Source organism: Mangifera indica, chromosome 14 (assembly GCF_011075055.1).
Source record: "Mangifera indica cultivar Alphonso chromosome 14, CATAS_Mindica_2.1, whole genome shotgun sequence".
In the NCBI taxonomy this organism is placed as follows: domain Eukaryota; kingdom Viridiplantae; phylum Streptophyta; class Magnoliopsida; order Sapindales; family Anacardiaceae; genus Mangifera; species Mangifera indica.
The window spans coordinates 12,362,316-12,377,090 of NC_058150.1; the positions used below are offsets into that span (position 1 = coordinate 12,362,316).

At 29.0% G+C, this 14,775-nt stretch overlaps 1 protein-coding gene across 1 annotated transcript; it reads left to right on the forward strand.

Annotated features, from left to right (window-relative positions):
• Nucleotides 1-1,683: 1,683 nt before the first annotated feature.
• LOC123195753 (zinc finger BED domain-containing protein RICESLEEPER 1-like) lies at nt 1,684-4,112 on the forward strand. Its single transcript, XM_044609580.1, has 4 exons — nt 1,684-1,775; nt 1,880-1,926; nt 1,999-2,139; nt 2,395-4,112. Exons 2-4 carry the CDS (start codon nt 1,882-1,884, stop codon nt 4,087-4,089), a joined length of 1,881 nt encoding a protein of 626 aa, XP_044465515.1. The 5' UTR covers nt 1,684-1,775; nt 1,880-1,881; the 3' UTR covers nt 4,090-4,112.
• Nucleotides 4,113-14,775: the final 10,663 nt, after the last annotated feature.

Sequence of the window (14,775 nt, forward strand, 5' to 3'; positions counted from 1 at the left end):
AAATAGGAATAAATATTTAAAATCATATTAAATTTATAAATATTAAGATATAATATTTGCATGTAATTATATCACTTTGTCTTATAAACATTCAATCTAAGAATCAAGGATTGAAAGAGAGACACAATACTTTGTTGTATTTACATTGTCGGAGTACTTTCACAAAAATATATACGTAACTTTAGGTGTAAGCCTTGAACAGTGTATCAAACCACATTAAAAACTTTTTTGTATTCAATTTATTTAAGTTTTTACTCTCATATTCATAATCAAATTCAATTGTTAATGTAATTTATAGCAAAATTATTTAGTTAATTTTAATTGTCATTATCATAGTATTTCTTACATAAGCATTGTATTGTGTACTTTCATTTGTTGATAAAAAAAATCTTATTGACAATTTGACATTAGAGGATGGCCTGTTGTTGAAAATACTTGCCCATTGTCAATCTCTCACATACTTGTCTTCCCAAATGCCTGCGAAAGATATAATAGAAAAGTTTTGATTGATTGCGTTTTCAATGCAACTGACTTTGACCATATATTATCACTACCCTAGGATCATTTATTCCTACAATTGAAAATCGATTAGTTTTGACAACTGAAAGATACTAGCCAACATCCTTTACCGTTTGTGCAACCATATATAGCAATTTGTGACTCCACAAATGTTGCCCAACAAATAAATAACGTTGCCCCAATAGTGCAAACATTGTCAAAAGACCTAATTCCCTCAAAAGGTTATGTCGTAATAGGAATACCAATTTTTCACATAGTTACCATTTGTTTTTTTTTACGATGAGGACAAAGTGCCTTTAGATAGAAGATTTCGAACTCGCTTTAATTCATATAAAACTCTTATATATTGAGACAAATTTGTCTAATCTTATTTTAACCGGTATTGAGACAAAACTCTTTTATATAGTTGCATAACCCTTAACATATTGGCTAACTTAAGACACTCTCTAAATAATGGCTATTTTAATTAATAGTTCTTTTATACATTTATTAGTTTGGCTATAATTCTATCAAATTTTTAGTTTGATTATTTCTTTCAAATAAATAAATTTGATTAATGAGTATTTTCATTTTTTTAATTTTTGTATTTTATTTAATGTATATTTCTTGCCCACCCTCTTTGAATATGATACAAACAATTTCATTAAACCCACTTATGTAAAATTCTTACATTGACTCTTTGAATACAATATGGGCCTTGGGACCATACTCTACAACATGGTTTTTAAATCTGGATTGGACTGATTCATCCAACCAATTAAACCATCAATTGATTAAATCATGTATAAAATTATGTTTGATTCAATTAATATAAAAAATTATTTTTTTCAAAAACTTATTATGAAAACTTGAATCAAAACCTTATTTATTATATTTAAATATGTATATTTAATTATTTTAATGTTAAATAAATTAAATTATATAACATTTTTTTATAATAAATCAATCTGACTACTGATCAATTGATTTAACCACTAAATAGGTCAAATCGTTCTTTCACTATATTGATATCTTATCCGATTATAAATGCATTGTTCTACAGCTGCCGCAAGCCCTTATTATTAAGGCCCGGATCAGCCTGTCCCTAGGAACCGGCCCGGATTGAACTGGTCCCCGTTTCATCAGCTTTATAAAGCTTATGATTGCAGGTAAGAATGGTTAGAAACTAGCGAATGAAATATTTAAAAATATATTAATTATACAACTTGCATTAGTCAGCGTGAACTGGGAGAATGTGCTGGTAGTAGGAACAGAGGGTGAGTTTATTTCAAATTTTAAATTGCTTTCACAAAAGCCCAACGAAGTAACCCTAATTCCTGTACTTACACTGAAGGGTATCTCTGTTTTTCTTATTCAAAAGCCATGGAAGCAATATCCGTTGGATCTGATCCTCGTCTTTATTTTCAAGTTAAGTATATGTTTTCTCAGTCATTCGTGTTAAATTTATACATCTCTCTGATATATGTGTAATTTCTGTAGGTGGGAAAGATAAAAATCAGTGAGGGAATGAAATGTTTGCAAGAATTAGTACAATGGTACAAAAGCAACTTCACCCCAGAAAATGCTGCAATCCTTGATGAATCCATGACCTACCTTCAATCTCTTCAACGACAAGTACAGGTAACCTTTCATACTGTCCGTCATGTTTAAAACTGGTTTTGGTTTTCTGTTCAAGTACACTTATTTCAAATATTAGCCTCTGGGTCCTTAAGTTGAGCTGAAACTATTCAAACCTGAAGAACAAAATGCCACTAAGTGTTTCTTGGCCAATGTCTCCTTCCTTGCCGGATTGTCTTAAATGTGTTTCAATGGAGTTGCTTGATTTTATAATTTTTTTATTGGGCATTAAGTCATAGAGTTTATGCATATTAACAGGAAATCATTGAAATAAAACAACAAAATGACAAATTTAGAACTACTCTAAACGAAGAGATGGCGCTGGATGCAAATTTGGAGAATTCATCGGGATTTAAACGAAAAAGGTGTTCGAAAGATTGGGAAAACTTCATTTTTTTGGACTCAAATGGGGAGGAAAGGGCTCAGTGTAAATATTGTAAGAGTGACATAGTAGTATCAAGTCAGAGTGGAACCAAATTTCTCAAATGTCATTTACAAAGATGCCCTAACTTGAGAAATCCAAATGGAGGAGCAAATAAAGCAAACGAGGAAAGTGTGGTTGATCGAGAATTGAATGGCTTTGATGTGATACGAAAGATTATTAAGTATGGGCTAAACGGGATAAAGAATGGTATAGTTGATGTTTACAAACAAGAAAAAGATGAACTTTGTGGATATTTGGTAAAAATCCCATCTCGTTTTACTTTAGCTTTTGAGGTGTCTTCCACTAGGGATGGTTCCCTATCATATTTGGCTATCAAAGTTGGATTTATTGATGATAGTTGGAAACAGAAGGCTAGGATAATATGTTTAGAAGAAGTTTTTTTAGGTTCATATGAAAAAGTTTTGAAGCGTTCGCTTGAGAATTTTAACATTGACAAAAAGATATGCTTTGTTTATTGCAGCTATTTCAGCAGTGCTGAAATTAAAATGATCAATGACATTTTTGAACGAGGTTCGCTTCCAATCATTGGGAACTTTGTGCCAGTTTTTTCTTTACTAGAGCATCTTGAACATCATGTATTATGGGGTGGATGGCCATGCAAAATTTTAGATAAAGTGAGAAGTCTTGTGGGCTATGTCAGGTCTTCAACAAACGGTAATAAGTTCCAATCTTCTGTTAAAAAGGCTCTATCCATGGGCAAAAAAATTACATCTCAAAATTTTCCTCCTGAACCATATGAGAATGTGTATTTGCTTGAGTGGGTTATTGGATATAAAGAAGCACTTTTTGAACTGGGGCATATAGATACAAATTGCAATTCAATAAATTTTACGAAGGAGGATTGGGATAAGACAATCGCATTGCATAGCATTCTGAAAGTGGTAAAAGGTGCTTTTGATAGCTTGTATAATTGCAAAATTATCACTGCACTCTTGCATTTCCAAGTGGTCTTTGACATTTATTTTAATCTGCTTCAATGGAAAAACAGTGATGATCATTATGTTCGAGAGATAGCATCAGGGTTTGGTGAATTTTGTGATCAGTTGTGGAACAATTGTAAGATTTTAGTGATGAATGTAATTGTTGATCCACGTTTCAAAATGGATGGCATAGAACGGTGGTTCAAAGAGAGTTACGGCAATGAGGCAGACACTTACCTTCAGCAAATCATTGAAGTTACTACAAATGTTTATATTGAATATGCAAGGGGCATCAACTATGGTGATAGGGCTATCTCAAATGCTTCACCAGAAGTAGAACTCAATAGCTATTTCAAAGATCCTAAAGTTGATTCTGGTGAAGAGTTTGACATTTTAACTTGGTGGCATCTCAATGCTTCCACTTATCCCACACTTGCAAGGATTGCACGAGATTTTCTGCCAGTGCCTAAATTTACAGGATTTGGTTATTCCATGGTGGCAGATGATGAACAGATTTTGATGAATCCAGACTTGGATGGTTATCTAAAACTAGTTATGTTACAAACAAAACTTTGGTTGTCTTACTGAATATATGAAATTAAGTTTCTGTAGCCTCTTGAAAGTTGAATCCCCTTACTAATTTGAAACACCTGAAATTTTGCAGTGCATGTGTTTATACAGCTCCATTTAAAGTTCTTATTGTTTGGTTTCTTATTGCTTACCATGAATATGAAGTCTTTACTAATTTGGAGATTCAGAAACAAGAATCAAAGTGTATCAATTGTAGACATGTGCATCTGTTCAATTACTAATTATCAGAAATATTCCTAAATGGTAAGATTCTTAGTACTAATATTGGTAGGGGGCATTTTCAATGGAACGCCCCTCCATAAATAGGCGTATGCGGCGATGAGCAGTGAGCAGAAAGTATTCTTTATTGGGAGTTAGATTTAGATTTGATTGGGGTTTGAGTTGGAAAACAATGAGAAAGGTTAGTGAGCACATTTTGTTTTGGACGTTGAAGATGAGAACGGTGAGTGCATTTTCGTTTTTATGCAAACAAAAGACGGAACAGTAATTTAAACTGATTTATATACAAGATTTTACCTGATTCAGGCGACACGTTGAACCTTTTTGTACTTGACTTATTATTCACGAGCTATGTAGTTATTCAACACTTTATGTATACACGTTAATTGGGCTAGGCCCGGCCCAAAGCATGAAAGAAAAGCCTGGCATGAGAAGGCTCCATCTGGTACTATAGTATGTCGCGTTAGGCCCATGGGCCTATCATGCCGGACTTGGGGTTTTACTATTAAGCCATGGGGTACCTGTTCGGTTTGATACTGTATATAAAAAAATATTTTTTTTTCCTTATCTTTCGCTTCTACCAAGGTAGAGGCAGAATTTGCTTCTGCCACTTGGTAGGTAGAACCATTGGCCTCTGCGAAATTTTTTAATTAATTTATTTTTTTTATATAAACTCATTTAATTTTTCTTCATTTTCATTTTCATTTATAAATATTTCAATCTTAATTATTTCATTATATTTTCAATCTCATTTTTTCTTATTAACTTTCTTTCGAAAAATATCTGAATTCGTAAATAATAATTCTCTGTGTTTATAATTTTATTTTTATTTTTATTTTATCATTACAAAATATTTGAATTTGTAAATAATAATTCTTTATCTTTGAAGAATTTAGAGATTTGGATGTAGAAGATGAGTAGATAAATATTATATGGTAGATATACTTTATTTATATTTTGTAATTTATACAATATGTAAATTAATTTATTTGTACTATGTTATCAATTTATAATATTTTTTATTATGTAACTATAATATTCCTCTATCACAAGTGAGAGATTATAAATAAAATATTCGAGGTACTGTCTTCGGTTTTAATAATTAAAAAATAATGTGTTTAAAAATTTTAATTAAATTTTTTTTAAAAAAATATTGATTAAATAGGTTGGGCCTTATATATCACTGGGCTGGCCCAACCCATTAGCCCGATGGACTGAGTTAGAGTCGACCTGACCCGACCTATTGACACCTCTGATTTTATGTGTTTCTATCAAATAAGTAGGATGCAGTCTAAGCTAGATAGGGATCAAATATTATTTTGACTTGAATATGTTGAATTCAAACTTAAAAAATTTCAACTTATTAATCTTGAGTTTGGCTTGAAATTGACACCTCACTAATGTTGCCACATCTGGTTTTGCCAACAATTTTTCTTCTTCATAATTTTTCTTTTTCTTCTCTAGCAATTGTTCTTTTTTTTCCCTTCGGTGTTAGCATTTACTAATTAAACGAACTAAGTTTGATTTTAAACTAGTCATTCAAAATTCAAACCAAGTTTAAGCTAACCTTTTTTCAAACTCATTTTGAATCCATTCCTGTGTATGATAGTGATATACTTTCACTGAATATACGTACTTGATATATAAATTAAATATTATTCAATTATATAATGATAAATAACTTGTATACATAAATAATCTATGTATCAAATTGTGTATTAAAAAAGGCGTACATATAGTTTTATTGTTTTAGATATGCCAAAAAATTTATTCCCACCCAAGGTTTAGTGTATATCCAAACTCCCACCTGTGAAGTTTCAAAAACTCAAACACCTATTTATGAACTGTTAAAGTTAATAAAATATGTTAGTTTTAAAGGTAAAATCATCATTTAACTAGTGATACTAAAAAAATAAAACTTTATTTTATTTTCCCCCTAAACTCGAAAAAGCAACAATTTTTCTCCTTGATTAAACTTTGAAAAATTGCATTTTCCTTTTACGGTATCCATTTTTCGGCAAACCCTTTTCCTCTCTGACAACCAACACCTCCCCTTCTTCTAGACTCGTCTTTGTCAACAAAGATGATTGAAAATCATCTTCGTTGATTTGATAAACGATTCTCATATTCATTTTTTTGTCTAGACGAAGACTAGTCTTCTCTTGCGGAGATGAGACTAGAAGAAGGGAGAGAGAGGGTCGAAGGGTGCTAGCTGCCAAAAAGAGAGAGAATTTGCTGAAAAATGGAAACCCTAGGGGGAAATGCAACTTTTCAAAGTTTAATTCTTGAAAAAAACTGTTAATTTTTAGGTTTTGGGGGGGAAATGAGATAAAATTTTATTTTTTTATTATCACATGTTAAATGATGATTTTACCTTTAAAAATAACAATTTTTTTTAATTTTAACAGCCTATAAGAGGTTGTTTGAGTTTTTGAAACTTCACAAATGAGAGTTTAGATATACATTAAACCTTAGGTGGGAATAAGTCTTTTGGCCTTTTAGATCATCTGATTTATGATTTATGGGAGAAGCTTTGATAAACTCTTTTTAAACTTATTTAAAAATATGGCCAAAAGACTTACTCCCACCCAAAGTATCATCTTTTTCTAAATTCCCACCTTTTTAATTTTAAAAATCTTATTTATCCACCTATAGGTGGTTAAAATTATCGGAACCCTAATCATTTAAAATTTTATTTCTTTTTTCCCTTCTAAAAACTAACTATTTTTCCCTAAGCCAAATTTTAAAAAATGACATCCCCCCCCAGGGTTTAGTTTTCAAACTCTAATGCTATTACTAGTGGTCTCTCCCTCTTAATAGTTTCTCCCCCTCCAGTGATCTCTTTTCTCTCACCTAGACTTTTGATTGAAGTCAAATGAAGGTAGGGAGATGAAAAGCCTTGTTTTCCCAGATGAAGCTCTTCGTCTTTTTAGACGAAGACGAAGATCTCGTTTTTGTCTCTTTGGCTTCATTCAACATCGATCGGGCATCCAGGTGAGAGGAGGGAGATCACTAAAGGGAGAGAAAGCATCGGAGGGAGAGACCGTCGGTAATAGTGTCGAAGTTTGAAAACTAAACCCTAGGCAAAGGAATGTCCTTTTTTTTTAAACTTGGCCTAGGGGAGAATGATTAGTTTTTAGAGTTTAGGGGGAAAGGAAATAAAATTTAAGTTTATTTTTAACATTACATATGAAATGATGATTTTGTCCTTAAAACTAACAAAATTAATTGTTTATAAATAAAATTTTCAAAGTTAAGAGATGAAAATTTGAAAAAAGAGGATACTTTTAGTGGGAATAAGTCTTTTGGCTTTAAAATATTAAAAGTTAAGAAATATCCTTATATTATTTTATAAATTGGCACATCTTCGGCAAATTGAAAACTTTTATGTTTTTCTATTCAAACAATTGAAAAATATTCACAAAGATTTCACTCTTACGAGAATTACTTAAAAAAAGTTGCATGAAACCTAATAATATATTGCAATCAAAGTTTCTAGACCTAGATTGATCTAGGAATTGATCGATTAGATGATCAATAATCTTAGTATAATGTAATTATAATTTTAAAAAGAATTATAATGGTGATAATGTCAACATTACAATCTTATCGACTTATCCTAATGATTAAACAGTGGTTCAATATGATTTATCATATTCAATTCTCGCTTAATCCAATTAAATAACTAAAACGAATTTTAACCTTAACTCGAATCAGGTTTATCACCAATATTTTGTGGGACTGGTCGGGCTTTAAAACAATAATGGATATTAAAAATCTCATTAATGAAGAAAGATTTTATTTAATGAAAACCCATTTTGATAGTTAGTGAAGACAAACAAAATCACCCCTAACGTGTGAATCAAAAAGGCTTGTTTTTCTAATCCTCTTTCGTACAATCTTCTCCTTCCTTCCAATCTCTTTCTTTCTTATAAACCCCCTTCTATTTTCTTCTCCTTTTCATTCATTGGTTAATTTATAGACATATCGCTATTCTTTGCTATATAAATCTTTTTGTTTTTTGCATTTTTCTAATTAAACAACTAATAAATTTATACCTTTATATAGTCATAAGCATAAATCTCTTAAGCTATACAATATCTATCATAATACATATTTTAGCATATAATGAAAATTAGTATTATATAGAGTGTATCATATAATATAATACAAGATGGTAATTTCATAATTAGGAGAGTATTTTTAATATTTTTAAAGATGGTGAAATGATGATATGAAATATTTATTGTTTTATCAGGAAAGACAAATTTTTCTAAAATAAAAAATAAAAAATTATATTATCGAGATACGACTAGATTATCATACTTTCAAGTAAATTTTTATAAATTTTGAAAAGGTAATCTCTTAAGGTACTATTGTAGAAGACCAAATATAAGGAATCCAGACCCTTTACAAGCTTAATTATTGCACATTAAAATTTTATTTATCAAGATGTTACTAAAATGACAATAGCTTTAACGGCCAATTGAGCGTTTTTGTCAATTTACACAAAAATCAATCATTTATAATAAATCTTAAAATATCAACCAATGGTGGACAAGTGGTTTCATCTTCTCTTTTTTCCGTTGTTCTTTTCTAATTTCCCCTTTTTGTCTCTTTTCCTTTCCTGCTCCAATTTTCCTCATTTTTTCCTTTTTCCTTCTACTCTTCTAGTTTTTCTGACATCTCGATGTAATTCTATTGTTTTATTTAAGGTTATATTCAAATTGAACTCATTCAATTTGTATGAGTCCAAAATGAGTTAAACTCAAATTAACTCTTGCTTACGAACTAAAAATTTTGATACAAAATAACGTCGTTTCGACTAATATATATTAAAATGATGTCGTTTTAATAATGAGTTAATTAAAAACTCAAACTAAACTTGAGTTTGGCTCTTTTGAAAATAGCCAAGCCCGAGCTCGACTCTGTTCAAATTCAAACCTAATTTCATTACAACAAATTACATAAAATATGACATATATATATGCTTTTTATATTTTTCATAAATTTGATAATAAATATTCAGTTATTAAATTTTACGTAATCGTATTTATGTTAAATACTATTGATTTAATAATATATATAAAAAATTGTTTGAAAAAAATCAATGAACTTTAAGAAACTAATAATACTAACAAATAAAAGTTAGAACTTATCTATTGCCCAAAAGGACTTGCTAAAACTATAAGCATTTTAAAAATGATTTTAGGCTACTGGTTTATATTTCAAACTTTCTTACAAAAATTTAAATAATCTATTTTACGATTTTTGGGAGAAGCTGTGATAAACTCTTTTTAAACTTATTTAAAATATTAAAATTTAAAAAATATATATTATTTTATAAATTGACTTATCTTTAGTAAATTAATAATTGAAGACTCTTTTATATATATATATTTTAAACCATTAACAAATATTCACAAAAAATTTGCTCTTACAAGCTTGACTAAGAAAAAGTTGTATAAAACCTAATAATTGGAATCAATGTTTTTTCAATTGTTCAAATGGATTAGTGATTTCAATATAATATAATTAATATATTAAAATATATTTTAGTCGAGATAATGTGAGCATGATAGTGACATCGATTTAACCTAATGATTGAATTGTGACTCAATACAATTCACATTATTCAACTTTGAATTAATTTAATTTAATGACTAAAATGGAGTTTAACCCTTACTTAAACAGGGTTTGTTACTAGTTATCGGTCTAATTGGTTTTAAAACACTGACAAGATATTAAACGTCTAATTAATGAAAGAGACTATGTATAATTAAAATCCACTATGACATTTAGTAAGACAAACAAAACCACCCCAACATGTGAAACAAAAGCCTGTTCTTGAACCGCCTCTAAAAACAATATTACCGAATCTCCTCTTCTTCCTGTGAATCGCTTTTCTTTCTTATATATTCTGCTTCTATAAATATTTATGTTCTTTGTATCTAAAAGAAGCAAAATCTCATGGTGGTGAGGAAGAAGAAGAAGAAGAAGAAGAAGAAGAAGAAGAAAGTAGGTAAGGTTTTGTTTATTGGCTTCAAGAAGCTTGTTTATATTGTTGTTTGTATTGATCATGGTCAGACACAGATCATGATAGTGTCTGATCATTATCAATACACATGATCTTTTTGGTGTTGACATTGAATGGTATACGATTTGCTAAGAGGAATCTTCTTCTTGATGAAGGATTCCTCAGATCGCATACAAGGGAAAGCCAGACATTTATTCTTTTTCTTTCTTCTTTATATTTTGTAAAAATTTATTTTGGAGTTTACAATAGATTATCTAAATAGAATTCTTGAACTTTTGCATTTTTCTAATTAAAATCTGACAAATTTCTACCTTCATCTAGTCATAAGCAAAAATCTCTTAAGATACACGATATATATATAATACAAATAAAAAATAATACAAATCTTATGATATATAAAAAATTGGTTTGATATATGATGTATTACATAATACAATAGGTAATGGTAATTTTACCGATATGGATTGATATTTTCATTCAGAGAAATGATGATAAGATAGAGATGTATCTGAGAAATCTCACTATTATGATGGGGTTTCTAATATTTTTCCAGATGATAACCTAACTTTATGAAATTTATATTTTTTTTATTTGAAGAGACATTTTTCTATGATAAAACATAAAACAAATCAAGTTTTCAATATATAATAAGATATACTATTCATCTATCATACTTTTCTAGTAATTTTGTGTAAATTTCAAATATGTTATCTCATGGAAGGTATTACTGTAGAAAACCAAAGATGTAGAATCTAGACTATTTACAAGCTTAATTATTGCACATCAAAATGTTATTTATAACAGACAAGAACCAAAGTTCACTTTCATTTTCCACCTACCAAAGTGACATTAGTGTAACGGTCAAATGGGATCACTTTATACAAGAATCAACAATTTTAAAATAATTTAAAAAAAAAACAATTTTAAATTAATTCCTAAAATACCGATCAATGGAGGACATGTGGCTTCATCTTTTCTTATTTTTTTCTCATTTTTTTACTTTTTTTTCCTTTTCCTTGTTGGCTTCCATTTTTCTCACATCTTAGGAGGCATTTGATTTAGGTGATGTTTTATTACTAAAATAAAAAGATTACTTTGAAGATAGATTACTTAGAAGATTACAAAGTATAAATGATTACTATGTTTAATAAAATTTAGTAGGTATAAATAATTATTGTGTTTGATTAAATGTAATAAAAGATTACTAGTAAATTATTTTACTTAAATACCCTTGATATATAATTATTTTTAAATATTTGTTATATTATTTGTCATATTAATTAAAAATAAATTTATTTTTGTTTCAAAAAATTAATAAATAATAATATAATTATAATAAAATCAAAATTATCTTGGTAATTTTTAAATACCTAAGGTGAATGTGACAATCAAATTATCATCTATATTACTTGCCACATCAGTATTGATAATAGAAAATTACTATAATATTTTATTACTGATAAACCAAATAAGGGAATAAAAGATAGATTACCAAGGTAATCTTAAAAAACTGGAACCAAACGCCCCCTTAATGCAATTTTGTTACTCTTGGATAAATCCACCCAAGATGGTGCAATTTAGTCAAAATATCACATGTCAGTGCAATTCTACCCATATTGCACCAAAATCGTGACATTTCTTGTTGCTCAACCCAAGTATCATCACCATCACCTCACAACATTGATCTCTCTTGCATTTCACAATGTACTCAACAGTCATCACCAGCAACCATCTTTACCTCCCTAAATCTAATTTTGGCATAATTTTAATTGAATTTGATTTGGATTTAAACTTGAATATGTTTGATTTGAATTTGTTTTTTCCTAAATCTCATGTTTGATTTGAGCCACAAACCGGACCATAGATTCTAACTATAAACTTAAATCAAACTCGAATTGAATCATTTTTATTTAAGTTAAACTCAAACCGCCCTTAATTTTGACTTAATAAACTCAACTTAATCTCAAACCAAATTAATTTTATTTGAGGTGAACTCAAGCCAACGGGTGTTCAAGCTCAACGTAGTTCTTATCCAACCCTAGATGACACTAGTGTATTTGAATTTGATCTGATTCTAGTTGTATTAGTGGTGAAAATGATTGGAAAAAAGATCAAGAGCTTACAAGATTGAGTCCAACAAAAAGAAGATTAAGTGAAAATTTCTTTGAAAAGAGGTTATTGATGACTAGTGTTGTTGATGATTAAGGTGATTAGCGTTGCAAATAACTGGTGGTTTTGGTGTTGAAAATAACAAAAGAAGAAGATATATTAAAATCAATAAAAAATATTTATAAAAAAGAAAAACAATATAATTATAATTATCAACAGATAAATGGGTACATTAAATGTTTTTAGAGGATAAACTGATCATCTATATGTTGATGCCGTTTTTGTCACTACACTAATAATGAAGAATACAAAAATTTAAATTGAAACCAAATGAACTTCACAAAGGAAGTGGATGACGTGTGGATAATTGAACTTTTCATCTTAAAGGACAATATATTGTTGTATAATCAAAGTTTGGGTGGGAAATAACCATTATTCTTGGCATGACCCATGAAATTTCCCTTGGGGTCCTTGGCACACAATACTTGTGTGGCCCTCTGTTCAAGTCACATTTTCCGAAGAAAAGAGTTACTTTCGCTTAATTACTTTAACATGATTGAAAAAAAAATTAAAAATTTAAATATTTCCCAAAAACCCTTAATTAAATCATAAACAACGGAAATGGTCAAAATATGTCGTAACAAACCATATTATCCAAGTGTGTGTAAAAATCCATTACATAAATAAAAGTTATATCATCCACATAAGTCAACATAAACACGTTCGGAAACATCAAGAATGTAAAAATAGGCTCATAACTAGTCCTTATCATGCATGATCACCAGTTGACAAGAAGCTACACTGCTAAGGCTGGATTCGAATAGAGTCTATTCAAGTTTGAGTTCGAACTTGGCTTGAACAAGCTCAAAACAAGTTAGTTCTATACAAACTCGCTTGAGCTCAAGCTACTCATCAAATTTGACAATTAAAAATTTTGATACAAAATGACGTCATTTTGACTAATATATATTGAAATGATGTCGTTTTAATGGCAAAATAATAAAAAACTCGAGCTGAGCCGAATTCAAGTCGAGTTCGAGCTCTACTATATACAAACCAAGCCAAACTCGAGCTCAACTCGACTTGAATTCAACCCTGTACATTGCCACAAGAATCCCATGTTGTTTACAAAATATAAATAATAAAGTTATACATACTCATTTTGAGTATATAAATAAGTATGCACTTAATATGTATTATCAAGTGATTGGGTATTTTTAATGAAGGATAAAGTAACACTTAATCATATGATAACACAATATATGTGTACTCAAAGGTAGGTACATATAACATCACTCAAATATTAAAAAGGAAATAAGTGAGCGATTACTCAATCAATAAGTAGGAGTATATAATTTTATGTTAACTTTTATTCATTTCCACATATCTTGTCTCACATTCTTATTTGTGTTCCCTCTCATCATCTAAGGTGCATCTCGACCTAGACTTCGATGACATGGAATGCGAATGTATAAAAAATCATTTTTTTCAAAAATCAATTGGTGAAAACACTTTTCAAAATCAGAATGATAAAATCATCAATATCCCTATATCGATAGGATTAGACTGAGATATGGATTCAACATTTTGACCACATAATTCAAACTCTTAGGGTATCATACGTCATAGTATGTATGAACTTGTCTTAACACATCCCAGTGGGTACAATCTATGGACTCTCTTATAACACCTCTTTGTGGGTGCATTATGTGAATGGTGTGTCATTTCTATGAGTACAACACCTTTTTGTAGGAACATAATCAATGGCACAAACATGTTTAAGAGGATCTTTGTGTTCCACAAGTCTTCTATAGGATCCTTGTATCACAAATCTCATTAATTACCCTAATGCTCAAAAAGCATGAGCTTTTGGATCTAAAATATAGTCAATTAATGTAATAATTCAATAAAAAACTAAACTTACTAGCTTTTAGTTTAAGACTTAAATAACTTTAAAAAAATGTGATTATAATTCACAATTAGATTATTTGCATAAATGATCTTAAGCATATCATAATTGATTATTTAATTCAATAATACAAAATTAAATAATCTTGATTAAATAAGTTATATTAAACAGAGGGACATTATGTATATGTCTAAATGATATGCTATTTTATATATATATATATATATATATATATATATATATATATATATATATATAATTTTTTAAAAATTAAATATAAGTTTTAAGTTATTTGTCAAATAATAAATATTTAAAATTCATTATTTTACATAAAATTCCTTATGTATGATAAATGCTATTAATTTAATAATATATAAAAGAAATTATTTAAAAAAATTAATTGATTAGA